Source organism: Amaranthus tricolor, chromosome 1, assembly GCF_026212465.1.
Source record: "Amaranthus tricolor cultivar Red isolate AtriRed21 chromosome 1, ASM2621246v1, whole genome shotgun sequence".
In the NCBI taxonomy this organism is placed as follows: domain Eukaryota; kingdom Viridiplantae; phylum Streptophyta; class Magnoliopsida; order Caryophyllales; family Amaranthaceae; genus Amaranthus; species Amaranthus tricolor.
In genome coordinates, this window is record NC_080047.1 from 1102611 (window position 1) to 1117502 (window position 14892).

At 33.1% G+C, this 14892-nt stretch overlaps 2 protein-coding genes across 2 annotated transcripts; both read left to right on the forward strand.

Moving 5' to 3' along the window:
• Positions 1-5042: 5042 nt before the first annotated feature.
• On the forward strand, positions 5043-5375 carry LOC130826793 (uncharacterized). The gene has a single exon (XM_057692385.1). It carries the CDS (start codon positions 5043-5045, stop codon positions 5373-5375), a length of 333 nt encoding a protein of 110 aa, XP_057548368.1.
• A 7744-nt stretch (positions 5376-13119) lies between these two features.
• On the forward strand, positions 13120-14196 carry LOC130826815 (uncharacterized). Its single transcript, XM_057692408.1, has one exon. The coding sequence runs from the start codon at positions 13120-13122 to the stop codon at positions 14194-14196; it is 1077 nt and encodes a 358-aa protein (XP_057548391.1).
• The last annotated feature ends 696 nt before the right edge of the window (positions 14197-14892 follow it).

A 14892-nucleotide genomic window follows, 5' to 3' on the forward strand; every position in this document is an offset into this window, starting at 1 on the left:
AGTCAACGGTTAATTTTAACGGTCAAATGCTAAAAACCGTTATAAGGTAGTCTATTGCAAAGAAATGTATTATATAAGGTAGTTTTTTGCAAAAAATTTTAGATATGGTAGTTTTTTGCAAAGAGGGGTATAAAATAGGTAGTTTATTATAATTTTCTCTTTTATGTATATGACTTCATATAGCACACAATTAAACACAAGGGTGAATGACGGTGTCCGCTATTGGTGTTTATCCGATCTATTTGGATTTAGTTGTTTTGACTTGATTTTAAATTAAGTTTTGTGTCTTTATTGATATTTAGTAAAAGTATATAATTTTTAATGTCATCTTCAAGTTGGTTTAAATTTGAATTCAAAAACAAAGTTAGATAAATCTTGAATTGTCGCGTGGATTTATTTTGAACTCATTTGTTGTCTACGGTGATACATTTTTTTACAAACAACCTAATTTTTAAAAATAAATATTTTATATTCAAAATGTTAGTTTTAACATATGAAATAATGTGTTTAACATTGAACAATTAAATGAAAATTTGTGCTCATTGTTCTTATGATTTTGTTACTTTTATAAATTTACATATATTTTTTTTGTTTGATTCAAGAAGAATAACAATATAATAAGATATTGATGTGTGATAAGAGTAGGCGAGTAAATGTGTGTCTATTTAAATGACAAATTGTAGCAAAAATTTATGAGATAAATCAAAACGACATTATTGTAAAAAAATCAAAACGATAAATATAGCTTTGTTAGAGAGACTTATAGACAATTACTCCATATTATCACAATCCTAAAATTCATATCGACACTTTTATTAACTTTTTTTTTTTTTTTGTAAATGTTAACTCTTAACATGAAATATGAATGTGAATAAAGTGTTTGTATAATTGTATTGTTTCTCTATGTGTTTTCATATTTGAGTTTTGTACGTAATTGAAGTTTTAAAGAGGTTATAATGTTTTTTTTTAATTTATAAATTGTTTTTAACGGGATGATATGAGTTGAAATAATTGAATTATAAATAGAAAATATGTAATTTAGTACGCACCTGATTCCACAAATCATTCTTAAAACAGGTCATCAAGCGAGGATCTCACCAAATTGAGTCTAGGACTCCCAAACCGATCACAATGGGTGTAAGTGGACCTCACTTTTGGGTATGTTAGCCAAAATGAACAACCACAGTCAAGTGTTTAAAGTTACGCTTATTCCCCCATCCTATGGCTCAAAGTGATGTGAGCCTCTAAATAGAGATGTGTCAAAGTTTCGCACCTCGTTACTGGGCAACTCAAAGGTTAAGACTTCACTAAAAGTAGGTGGACCGATCTAAAGAGTAGAATTGAATAAAACAATGAACGTGATGGAAAGAGTGAATGAAGACTAAATGAAGGAAAGAACAGCATAACTAGCTCGTTTGATCTACGGTTTACACAAGTTGGCACTACTAATAATTTTGACATTTTTCTTTTCCTTTTTTTTTCATTCTTCCTTTTTTTGTTTTTTATTTTTATTTTTGCTAAGAATATATATTGGTGATATCTCAAGATAAATATAAAATATGTAACAATAAGGTGAAGAGCTATATGCATCACCATTAACCTTATAAGGATGTAACAATAAGGTGAAGAGCCTCTAAATATAAATTTGTATTGAAGCATGGTCAACCAAGAGCAAAAAGAAGACTTATAAGGATATATAACAACAAACTAAAATTCAATCACCATAATTATACATACGTGGTGATTAGAATGAAACAAAATAAAGACTAATAATAAAGATGATTAACCATAGTCTATTGAACCAAAACTAAGCTAAAGTAGTATGCTATTAAAAAAGAAATGTGTGAGAAATGAATAGGTTAGAAATGGATGGGGTTTAATGATGGATAAAAATGAGTAGGAAAAAGGAATAGATACAGTCCTATACCAACAGCTAGATCCATACAAAATCCAATTTGCCAAATCATGCCTAGTGCGCTACAAATCCACAATCTCATAAATCTACAAGAATGCACGGTAGAGGTTCAATAATTACTCACGGGTTTTAAACATGTCCAAGAATACCCAAATTGGCACTGCTAATAATTTTGACATTTTTCTTTTCCTCTTTTTTGTGTTTGCTGTTAATAACTACGAACATACCCGACCTTAAGCTCGGACATGAAAACGCTTATTTTTGGATCGGATTTAAGTTTACACGAAGTTTTTTAAAAATTTTTTTGTTAAAATTGCTTATTTGTTTCAAATCTTCGTAGCAAATGAGCTGATATATTTGTACATTTCCAAATTTTTAATAGACAGTTTTTTTAAGACAATTTGATTACGCAGACCTAATCTAATTAATAAAAAAAAGTCATACTTTAAAAAAAAATAAAACATGGTTATTGTTTTTCCTTTTTTTCTTCATCAAACCATGCCTTTTCTCATTTTCCTCCATCAAACAATTCATAGTTAATCTCCTCTTTAATTCAACTTTCACTACTAAATTCACGAAGAAATTTTGAGTTATAATTCAATTAGAGTTTATTTTAAGTAATTTTTTCATTGTTAAACCTTAAATTACAATTGTGAAAGCGTTTCTTATCCTAACTAAATTCTGTTTTGTTTCAGCATTCTTAAATTTTCATTCTGCTCATTTGTTTTATTTTTATTCATTTATTTCTCAAGCAAGTCTTTTTTTTCATTGGTCAAAATCTAATTTACTAAGCTCATCCAAATCTGAATGTATTTTTTAACATAACAATAAGTGTTATAATCATTTAAGTAGGTACTTTTAGTATTAAAGTATGAATTTTAATCATTTAAAGTACGTCTTTTTAAGTAAAAAGTTAATATTTTAACCATATGAAAAATATGTATTTTCTAGCATTAAAATAAATATTAAAGACCGTTTAAGACCCACTTCTTGTGCATTAAGAGTATGGACTTACGGTAAAGAAATAATTGGGCGAATCTACTAAATATGGATTACACGTCCTGGACATTTTACTGAAAATGGTATGGGCCTCGAAATGTTTCATTAATTATACAATATTCAAACACAAATTCTTATAAGATACGGTGGTTAATTGGTTATTAAGGATATTGTAAGTAGGTATTTAAGGTATTGTAATATTACACACTTATTTGATAGGCATTAAGGATATTGTAAGTAGGCATTTAAGATATTATAAGTAGGTATTAAAGATACAGTAAGTAGGCGTTTAAGGATAATGCGATACTGTAACTAGACATTTAAGGATAATGGAAATAGAGATATAGGATATGTAAGTAAGAATTAAGGGTACAGTAAGTAGACATTAAGTTTTTATGGGTTGGGCCTGAGAGACATTTCTCAGGAGATCGACTGATTTTCGAATATTCTCTTGTCTCTTCATATGAACTAGAACCGCAAAAGAAAAACAATTAAAAAAATACTTATGTTTTAACACTAATTTTTAAATGAGATGGTCTCATAGTGAAATCATTTCTATTGGACTAACCCATGTACAGTTAGTCAATTAAATTGATCACTTATATTTTAAAGTGATTAATTAGAAAAATAAGGTAATTATATAAGTTCGGCTCATGATAATATTGTTTCATAGAAGACGAGCTAATGTTTTAATTGCTACTTCCTCTGGTTTCTTCGAAAGAAATGATACATATTCCAATAAAAACAAGATCTGATTTTCGAATATAGTATGTTAATACATGTACAAGATAGTTCTCCAGTGACAAATCCTTTTGAATACACAATATCCTATGCACAAAACATGGTACAAATTACCAGTTTGGAGTGGTACGATGATATTAAAAAAACATTAATAGTAAATAGAATAATTAACGTATGATTTGAAGACCTTATGAAGATCTTAAAATATAATCAGCCTTTCATGCATCCAAAGGTCTTTTTCTAACAAATTAATCATGTCTTTAGACTTCAATAACTTCATTTAATTGCCAAAATCATTTCCATCTATTTTTTTACCAATACCTTTTCCTGATTTATGTTTGTGCGACCTTGTGCCTTTTTATTTTTTTAATAGAGGTACTTTTATTATATTATTCAACAATTAAAATCATTATACAAATAGAAATAAGAGTTTTATTATACCTAGATAACTAATGAATAATATATAATTATATATATTATATGTGCAACTTAAACTTTACTTAGAGGAGCAAATATTATTAATTTATGGAGTATTTGATAAAATAGTACTATAATTAGCATTTTTTGGGGAGGGGAACTAAAAGGTCAAAGAGTGGTACAAAGTGACTTGTAAATTTTCCTCTTAAAAAGGTGACTTGAAAAATAAAAAAGTATGAAAAACATAAAAATACAGGTCATTTTTATAGACTATTGATACTTTAAGCAATACTAATATTGAAGTATTGAGATAAATCATACAATAATGTTTTTATGAGCATAAAATAAAAATTTATATGTTTTTAATTGAACGTATCTTTTAAATTTCAAATTAATCTTATCTATTAAATTTTCAACTATACTCTAATTATTTTTTAATAAACTGTATGTAAGATTAAAATATTGAACCTAAAAGTTTAGATGGGTTGACATAATAATAATAATTATTTTCATATGATTTTATTGGAAAGCAGTTATCTTTTACAGTTACCTTAGTCATTACAGTTGAGTTGTTCTTAGGTAGTTACATTAGAGGCACTTACCCCACTTACCCATGTTCGTAGAAGTTACTACAATGTTCATGTATTTATACGATATGCTTCAATGAGAATAGTGAATAATCAGAATATTTTACACAAAAAAAAACAATCAGATATTGTCAAATTATCATGGTATCAGAGCCCTAGGGTTCGAATCCGGACAGGCATCATCATCTACCTGTTCTTACCTCAAAATGACTGATTCATCAGAAAATCAAACACACCAAACCTTAATGTCCATGGAACAAATGGAACAAATGTTCCAGATGTTCCAGAAAATTAACAATTCAACTCACCAAACAGAAACCCCAACATCAATCAAAATTTCAGAAAAACTCACATACCACAATTATACAAAATGGTGCAAATTGATGCACGTTGCCATTGGAGGCCGGGGGCGGCTCAATCACATCACTGCCAGACCCCCACCATTATCAGATCCCAATTATAACCAATGGGCACAAAAAGATGCAATGGTTATCGCATGGATAATCGAAAACATAGACGGAGATATCGTTAATCAATTTCTGGACTACACAACAGCACACAGCCTATGGCAAGGTATTGAAGGCCTCTTAGGATGTGGTAGGGATGAACTACAAATCTTTGATTTGAGTTCTAAGGCAGCAACCTTGAAACAAAACCATGACACTATTGAAGTTTACTACGGTAAGCTTAACATGTTGTGGAAAGAAATAGATTGAAGAATGCCAAATCCGATGAATTGTCCACAGGATATAACAGAGTTCAACAAATACATCCAAAGACAAAGGCTATACCAATTTCTCACCGGAATCAGTGACGATCTAGACAAAGAGAGAAGGGACATACTAAATAGTGAACCATTATCGGCGGTGGAAACGGCATATGCAACAATCAGACGAGAGGTCACACGCCGGCAAATCATGACCGGCGTCTCATCACCGGGAATGAATCCCTCAGAGATTGGCTCAGGTCTCTCCACGAGAAACAAACCCTTCCAAAGAATCCGAGAAGATGATGACCGGAGAAAACTCCGATGCACCCACTGTGGAGGTTCTAGGCATACCAAGGAGGGGTGCTTCAAACTTGTAGGATATCCTGAGTGGTGGGACGATCTACAGAAGAGGAGAGCCGCCACCAAGGTACCGGCTAACCGGACCGGCGGCAAGGCTAATCTCAGTGCCACAGATCAGCCAACATCATTTCAAAACTCAGATGACCAAGAAGAATGGCGCACAGAGGAAGGAGGAGCAAAGATAGTTTCAGAGAATAAGAATGGTGAGAAACAGGAGGAAGAGAGAGAAAGGAGAGCCGTCAGCCAAAGGGAAGGGAAAGGGAGAATCAAAAATCCCCAACCCTACCTCCCTTTTTATAGCCCCCGTCCATCCCCTTTTAAAACCCTACCATCCTCCTCTTCCCAAACCGGCCCAGGCCCAAGTCAATTCCTCAAACCCGATTCCCATTCCAGCCCAAACACCATCACTCCTAAGTGCCTTCTTGGACATCCAAACAACTCTCAATGGATCTTTGATTGTGGAGCCACCGATACGATGACATTCGATCCCAGTGATTTTATATACACCCACCCTACTGACCGAACCCACATCCAAACTGCTAATGGGGCACGTGTACCGGTTACCAAGGCTGGAGCTGTTAACATCTCTTCCTCCCTTCATCTCAAAAATTGCCTGCTCATCCCAAATTTGTCTCATAAATTATTGTCGGTCAGTCAGTTGACGAAGGACTTAAATTGTACTGTGTTTTTAACCTCTGATCATTGTGTTGTACAGGATGCTCGGACGGGGAAGATCATTGGGCGTGGTACTGAACGAGGTGGCCTATACTATGTTGATGCGGTAATTCAAAAAGGTGGTGCAATGCTTGCTCATGGATCTCCTGCTCACCAATTGCGGACTTGGTATCGGCGTTTGGGTCACCCATCCTTAGGTTATCTACACCAACTCTTTCCTTCTCTGAAGAACATTGCATCACTAGATTGTGAAACTTGTATCTTAGCAAAGAGTCATAAACAGTCCTATTTCCCTAGAAATACTCGTGCTCCCAAACCCTTTGATATAGTACATTTTGATGTATGGGGCCCAGCTCCACATACTGACAATCATGGTTTTTCCTATTTTGTGTTATTTATTGACGACTATTCTCGAATGTGTTGGGTTTATTTTCTAAAGCACAAATCTGAGGTTTTTAATGTATTTGTCAAATTCTATAACATGATTCTTACTCAGTTCCATGCAAAACTAAAAATTCTTCGCTCGGATAATGGGGGTGAATATATTTCAATGGCAATGAAACAATTCTTTCTAGACCATGGCCTTATCCACCAAACTTCCTGCCCCGACACCCCACAACAAAATAGAGTGGCTGAACGTAAGAACCGTACTCTCCTTGAGGTAGCACGGACTCTAATGTTTGAGACTCATGTGCCGGTACATTTTTGGCCCGAGGCTATTGCTTCTGCTACCTATCTTACCAACCGACTCCCTGCAAAAACCCTCCAATTCCAGACTCCTCTTGCTACACTTTATTCGTATACTCCTGTTCCCTCATCTCACTCCCTTCCTCCTAGAGTCTTTGGGTGTGTTGTGTATGTCCACCTTCCACCACGCACTAGAACTAAGTTTGAACCCCGGGCAGTACGATGTGTCTTTCTGGGGTATGGCACTACACAGAAGGGCTATCGCTGTTATGATCCTATCCATCACAAGCTTTATACCACCATGGACTGTGATTTCCTTGAACACCACTGTTACTATCCCCAACCTCGATCTCAGGGGGAGAGTATGAGTGAGAATCTTAGTTGGTTGACTCATCCCTTGGCTGACAGTCGAGATCCCAAGGAGCAAGCCGGCACTACCATCGATACTGCTACTGACATTGCTACTGAATCACCTCCTCAGACTACTCCAGTCCCAGTCCCTGAGCATCCAGCCGAACAAGAGGTAACACCAAGTCCTACTGCTCCTTTCAGTGATGTATCCACTGACTCTATTGTGCCAAATAGTATTGTTGTTCCAAGGGAATCTAATTTGCCCCCTCGAAGTACAAGAGGAATACCCCCAAAGAGATATGATCCTGAATATGAATCCCAGAGATCCCGATATCCTACCAATAGACCAGGTGATGGACAACTATCACAAACAGCAGTTGCCTTCAATGCATCTATCTACTCCAGTGCCATTCCGAAAAACATTGAAGAAGCCCTCTAAGAACCAAAGTGGAAGCAAGCTATGGATGAAGAGATCATGGCTCTCCAGAAAAACAGAACGTGGGAAAAGTGCAGATTACCAGGTGACAAGAAGACGGTTGACTGTAAATGGGTGTTTTCAGTCAAGTATCATGCTAATGGATCCATTGAGCGGTATAAAGCTAGGCTTGTTGCGAAAGGGTATACACAAACTTATGGGGTAGACTACTCTGAAACATTCTCACCTGTAGCGAAAATTGATACCATTCGAGTCCTCTTCTCAGTAGCAGTAAACAAAGATTGGCCTCTGTTTCAATTTGATGTGAAGAACGCCTTTTTACATGGAGAAATTGAAGAAGAGGTATACATGAAGCCACCACCAGGGTATTCAAATGAGTATAGCCAAGGAGAAGGGTGTCGACTTAAGAGAGCTCTATACGGCTTAAAACAATCTCCTAGAGCATGGTTTGGGAGATTCACTGCAGCAATGAAGAAATTTGGCTACAAACAGAGCAACTCAGATCATACTCTATTTCTCAGGCGAAGTGGAAAACAGATTACATGCCTCGTGATTTATGTCGATGATATGGTTATTACCGGAAATGACTTCAAGGAAATTGATCGTCTTAAAAGGAAATTATTCCAAGAATTCGAGATGAAGGATTTAGGGCAACTAAAATACTTCCTAGGAATAGAAGTCCTGAGATCAAGGAAGGGACTCTTCATCAATCAGAGGAAATACATCCAAGATCTCTTAGCAGAAGCAGGTATGTTAGATTGCAAGCCAGCAGATACTCCTATGATAGCTAATCATGGTCTACGTATTGTTGAAGGGGCAGAAGCAACAGATCAAGATCGTTATAGACGGACAGTGGGAAGATTAATCTACCTATCCCACACAAGACCAGATATTGCGTACGCCGTAGGAATTGTAAGCAAGTTTATGCATCGACCTCAAGAAGAACACATGGCAGCAGTCCTGAGGATCCTGAGATACTTAAAGGGAACTAGCAACAAAGGAGTCTTCTACGCGAAGAATGGCAACCTTGACCTTATTGGTTACACGGATGCTGATTGGGCTGGTGATCGGGATGACAGGAAGTCAACTTCGGGGTATTTTACTCTTGTAGGGGGCAATCTAGTCACCTGGAGAAGCAAGAAACAGAAGGTGGTTGCTTTGTCCAGTGCTGAAGCAGAATTCAGGGGAATAGCAAAAGGAATTACGAAGATTCTATGGATTAGAAAACTCCTAGGAGAGTTAGGCTTTGTTCAGGGACAGGCAAGTCCTTTATATTGTGATAACAAGGCAGCAATAAGTATCTCCGAAAATCCAGTGTAGCATGACCGAACAAAACACGTGGAGATTGATCGACACTTTATCAAGGAGAAACTAGAAAGTAAAGTCATCAGCCTTCCATTTGTTAGATCCGCAGGCCAACTAGCCGATATTCTCACAAAAGCAGTCTCATCTCAGATCTTCAATAGCACATTAAGCAAGTTAGGCTTTGGTGATCCCACGACCTAACTTGAGGGGGAGTATTGGAAAGCAGTTATCTTTTACAGTTACCTTAGTCATTACAGTTGAGTTGTTCTTAGGTAGTTACATTAGAGGCACTTACCCCACTTACCCATGTTCGTAGAAGTTACTACAATGTTCATGTATTTATACGATATGCTTCAATGAGAATAGTGAATAATCAGAATATTTTACACAAAAAAAAACAATCAGATATTGTCAAATTATCAGATTTACCTAATGAATAATACATATATATATATATATATATATATATATATATATATATATATATATATATGAAAAAGTTCAAGTGAGAACTATCCTTATATGAAAACTGTGAGAAAACTGTGAGAACCAATCTGTTTGATAAAAAGGTGTTACTTTTTTTTGAAAACAAAGATGATACTTTTAGCAAAAAAGTGTTCTTTTAAGAAAAAAATTCTGAAAAAAAACTCACAATAAGGTGTTACTTTTAACAAAAAGATGTTACTTTTCGAAAAAAATGTGTTACTTTGTATTTATATTTTTTTTTTCTGAAAGTAACACTTTTTTGATAAAAAGTACCAGATTTTTTTAAAAAACAAAAGTAATATTTTTTTGTCCAATAGTAATACCTTTTCTGTGAAAAAGTAACACATTTTTATCGGAGAGATTGGTTCTCACGGTTCTCATATAAGCTTGGTTCTCACTGAAACTTGACCATATATATATATATATATATATATATATATATATATATATATATATATATATATATATATATATATATATATATATATATATATATATATATATAACTTCAATGAAAAGTTATAACTAATTAAAATTTAATAAAAGAGAAATGATAAAAAAGAAATGTGGAGTATTATTTATGGTTGCATATACTCTCTATATTCCAAAGAGTTCATAGTTCATTTTTTTAAATTCGTTACATTTTCCTTTTATGAAAATATGCTTATAACTTTTTTATTCATATTTACACAATTTAACACTCTATATCATAATGTCACTGTTTTTTAATCTTTATATTAAAACTGTCACAATTGTTAATTAGAGACGAAGGAGTAGTGCTTACCAAAATCTAGTACAACGATTCTTACTTTAGTCATTTGAGCCAATTAAACTTAGAGTCGTGTCCAAGTTGAACTTTGAAATATAAAATTATAGAAAATATAAAATGGAAGATCAGATGTTGATGTTGGTAGATGATGTTCAATTTATTTAATTTTTCAAAAAACAAAACCATCCAAAATAATAAAGTATAAAGTGAGTGGTTGAAACTTGAGCATATACTTATGTTGCTAATATTATTCCAAGTCCAATCTCTTTTCTCTTTCTTTGTTTTAAATTTTATCATTTGGACATACTAAACTACATCAATGCATGTGATATTTGTAAAAAGAACATGCACAATATTGTAGGTAATTATTATTTTGTTTAGAAATTAGATTTAATTTAATAAATAGGAAGGATATATAGAATATTTGAACAAAGTGTAAAATAACTTTTAAGGTGAACTCTTGAATTATTTAATTAACATACTAGACAACAGCTCAAATGATAAAAAATATTGCAAATTGATTGCTTGCTTTTCTCTTGCCCTTTTTCTCGAGGACCGCTACCTTTCACTTACGCACTCTGAATTTGGACGGGACATTAAACTAATGACCATATCCATGACCATAATATAAATACTAAAGAGAGAACCTAAAGAGATTACAATTGGCAATACTCATGCTCTAATTCTAATGTACTTATTTTTCGAAATGTAATGTATCGTAATGTAAAAAATTGAGTAGGACAAATGGAGCATAGGATATATGCTATTCGTTCATGAAGGAAAAATAGATTGATAATCCATGGATTGTCTATGGCTAATTTTTTTTCTATTGAATAGAACAAAACTTTGGATCTCACAGATCCGGGTCCATGATCCACATGCATATTATTACCTTAGTTATACTGTCCAATTTATTTAACATCATTTACTATTTTGGTCCATTCTATAGAGTTTTCATTATTTTCATTTTTAGACAATGGCACACACTTTATTTTAATCCCATTTATACATTAAGACTCTTTTTTTTTTTTTTTTTCATCCATATAATTTATTCTCCCTTTTTATTTATTACCAAATATTATTTTTTCATAAAAAATAAATATTTTATTTTTTTAATTTAAAGTGACGGAATAGTTTAGAAATATTTAACCTATTCAAACAAGGACTAATTGGATTGATTTGCCTCTAAATGGTCATACTAACAATTTTAATTCATGTCATTGATTGAGATGCCTATTGCAAAAATATATTTAATATTATCTAGTCAATTTTAATTTAATATGTAATCTAGATATTAGAAATAACTAAAAAATATCAATTTATAGCAAAACATAAATCATAAATGGTTATTTTGAAATTTAAGCTTAGTATTAGTTAGATAATAAATAAAATAAAAAATTATCATTATTAGTCTAATAAAATAAAAAATTGTTATTTTGAATAATTACACTTTTAGATTATTTAATAATAAGTAATCTCACCTTTGAGGTGAGTTTGCGCACAACATTCACTAATATTAACTAAATAAATTATATATTGACATTATGTAATTTAAATTATCTCACAAACTTATAGAAAGAATAACTTGTAAAGGGTTCGAATTGATTAATTATTAGTACTTTACCAATGTTGATTAGATTGTTTATATGCAATCTTTCCATATGATTAGCTAATTTGGATTATTAGCATTAAATAAAGTAACTAGAAAATAAGAATTGCCACTATATTATCCTAACCATTTATTTTTTTGTTCTCTGATCGTAGCATGTGAACTGATTCTCTTATGTGTTGTCTAGTATGTTTAATTGTTTATGATGACCGGCAAAGGCAAATAATTAATGGGTTCTACTAATTAGTATTCTATGTTTCGAACATTTTGTATTTTGTACTATTGATTTTACTTTTTTTTTTTTTAAATGCTCTCATTATCATTCTTTTAATTAATCACATTCATTTATTAACTTATATTCTTTTTTCTTTTTAATCACTTATTGCTATCTTTCACTTGTTTTTTTTATCTCATTCTCAAACTTAGTGTCTCATTTCACTAAATTTCACCGATGTTACAACGAATGCAAGATGTGTGTGGACTGAGAGAGTAAGAATTAGGAAGTAATATAATACTTCATCTTTTCTCTAATGTTCTTCCCATTTGGATTATTTCATTTTAAGGAGAGAGAAATTTAATTAGTATTTTTGACACATATTTAGAAGATAAAATATATTCATGTGAGATTTCGTTAGATTCGTCTTAATGTATATTTTTTATTATGTGTTTTTTATAATTTTTTATTATGTGTATTTAGAGATATTGAGGTTTAAAATTTTCGTTGAAAATTGAACGAAAAGTAAATGGAAAAAAAAAGAAACATAGAGTATTAAGCAGTTGACTTGTAAGAATAAGGCAAGCATATTTGTCCATGTCAACCTAATAATAAGAAAAAGGTCAACTCTATACAAGACGAGATTATTTTCAAAATTAATATGAGCCGGCAAGACATGGCAATCACTAATTTTTGACAATGTCAAATATGATATGCACGTTTATTTTGTCATAGTTTTATTTCATCTTCAATTTCTTAGGTAGCAGCTAGGCGTTTTCATTTTCATGTATTTCAACCATTTTTTCATATAATCTCATTCTAGCTTCTTTAACAACAAGAACACGTACTCCCAATAATAATGACCCCACATCCTTCTCCGATGTCAGGTATGTCCTCTAACAATGGTGAGAGTGCAAGATTCTCGAATGGTAGCAATTTTAGTGATGACGAGGCTGGCATATTTATGACAATCGACAACGAAAATGGTACCGAGTTTTTTGCCATAGAGCCTCCTAGAGCGATTCTTACCAATGATACCTCGGAAAGGGAGAAACAAATTTCAGTTGATCCCATTTCGTTGCAAGGCCCTAGTACCATTAGGCAAGCTAGCTTTCGCCTTGTTTCTGCTCCTAATAAGGGTTTAGACCCGAGTGCTCCTCCGAAGCTTAAGTTTGTCAGTACGAGCCTTCCAAGCTCTACTTCCTCGTCCCCTGAGAGTTTATCCAAGAAGATTCACAAGAAATTACATGAGCAACATGCTGGGGTTGTTCCTCGAAACAACCTTGTGAAAATGCAATCAATGATGGATGACGCTTATCTTGCTATGGTGGAGGCTAATACCCAAAAGAGCAAGTCTTTTGGGGATGGGAGAACAAGTGGTGTAGTCGATGACTTTGAGCTTTGGCTCGAGAAATCGAGCCAAAGCTCAAAAAGTGATCAACGTAGTAGTTATAGTAATAAAATTGGTGGCTTTTCTAAGCCGCCACTTGGTCCTGGAAATATGGATCGTCATAGTAGTACGATAAAAAAGAGTAAAAGTAGAGAGTCAAACTGTCCAGAAGACGGATTTAAATGTGGAAAGTTGTGTCTTTTCCTTCCTAGGGGGAAGGGGAAGCCGGTAAGATCGATTTCATCCACGTCAACTATGACACAAGTGTCATGTAAGACGAATCCATTGGCAATATCAAGAAGAGTGTCGTTGGAGAAGTTTGAGTGTGGATCATGGGCTTCCTCGTTAGAGAACGAGGAGGGAGAGTCGACAAACCTGTTTTATGATTTGCCGATGGAGCTGCTTAGATGTAGTGTGAGTGATATGCAGTCTCCAGTAACAGCTGCCTTTGTGTTTGATAATGATGGTGACAATGATAAGAATGAAAAAGAGAATGACAATGATATTGAAATGGACCTTCATGCTTTCCTAGAAGCACAAAGTTAAGATACTTTTCTTCTTTTTAATTAGTAGGTAACTTTGTGTTTTTGTGGCCTACAGCGCCAACATATATCTTCTTTTATTCATTGATTTGTTTGTAATTTTTAAATAGATATTTGTAACTAAAAGATGTTTAGAAAAATTGACCCGAATCTTCTAATTAATCTTAAATGTAATTCAAACATTAGTATGCTTTCAGTTGAAATTAAAGTTTCATAGTATGTCAATGTATGTGGTTCCTTTTTTCCAATAAGAATAACTTATTGTCCTAATCAACACATAAACTTTTTGTATATAAAGGCAACTTGTCATCTACATTCCGTCTCAACTCACAATTAACAACTCATCAACATAATATCATTATAAGGGTGAATATTGTCGCAATAAGCAAACCAAATAGCATACAAGACTCTGAGTATTAGCCACAAAATTCTGAATGTCTCAAACAGCCCCAAAGTTTAGGGAAAATTGGAAAAATATAAGTGAAAAAATAAAAAAAAAAATAACAAAATAAACTAAGAATCAAACTTATTCCAAAAGTAAGCGTGAATTTTCCAAACCTGAAGTTTGGGGCTGTTCGCAGTTAGTAACTGCGAACAGGTCAAAAAAGACAAAATAGTTGTTCGCACTTACTAACTGCGAACAGAAAAAAAAAATATTTTTTTTAGGTCAAATAGCTGTTTGCAGTTAGTAAGTGCGAAC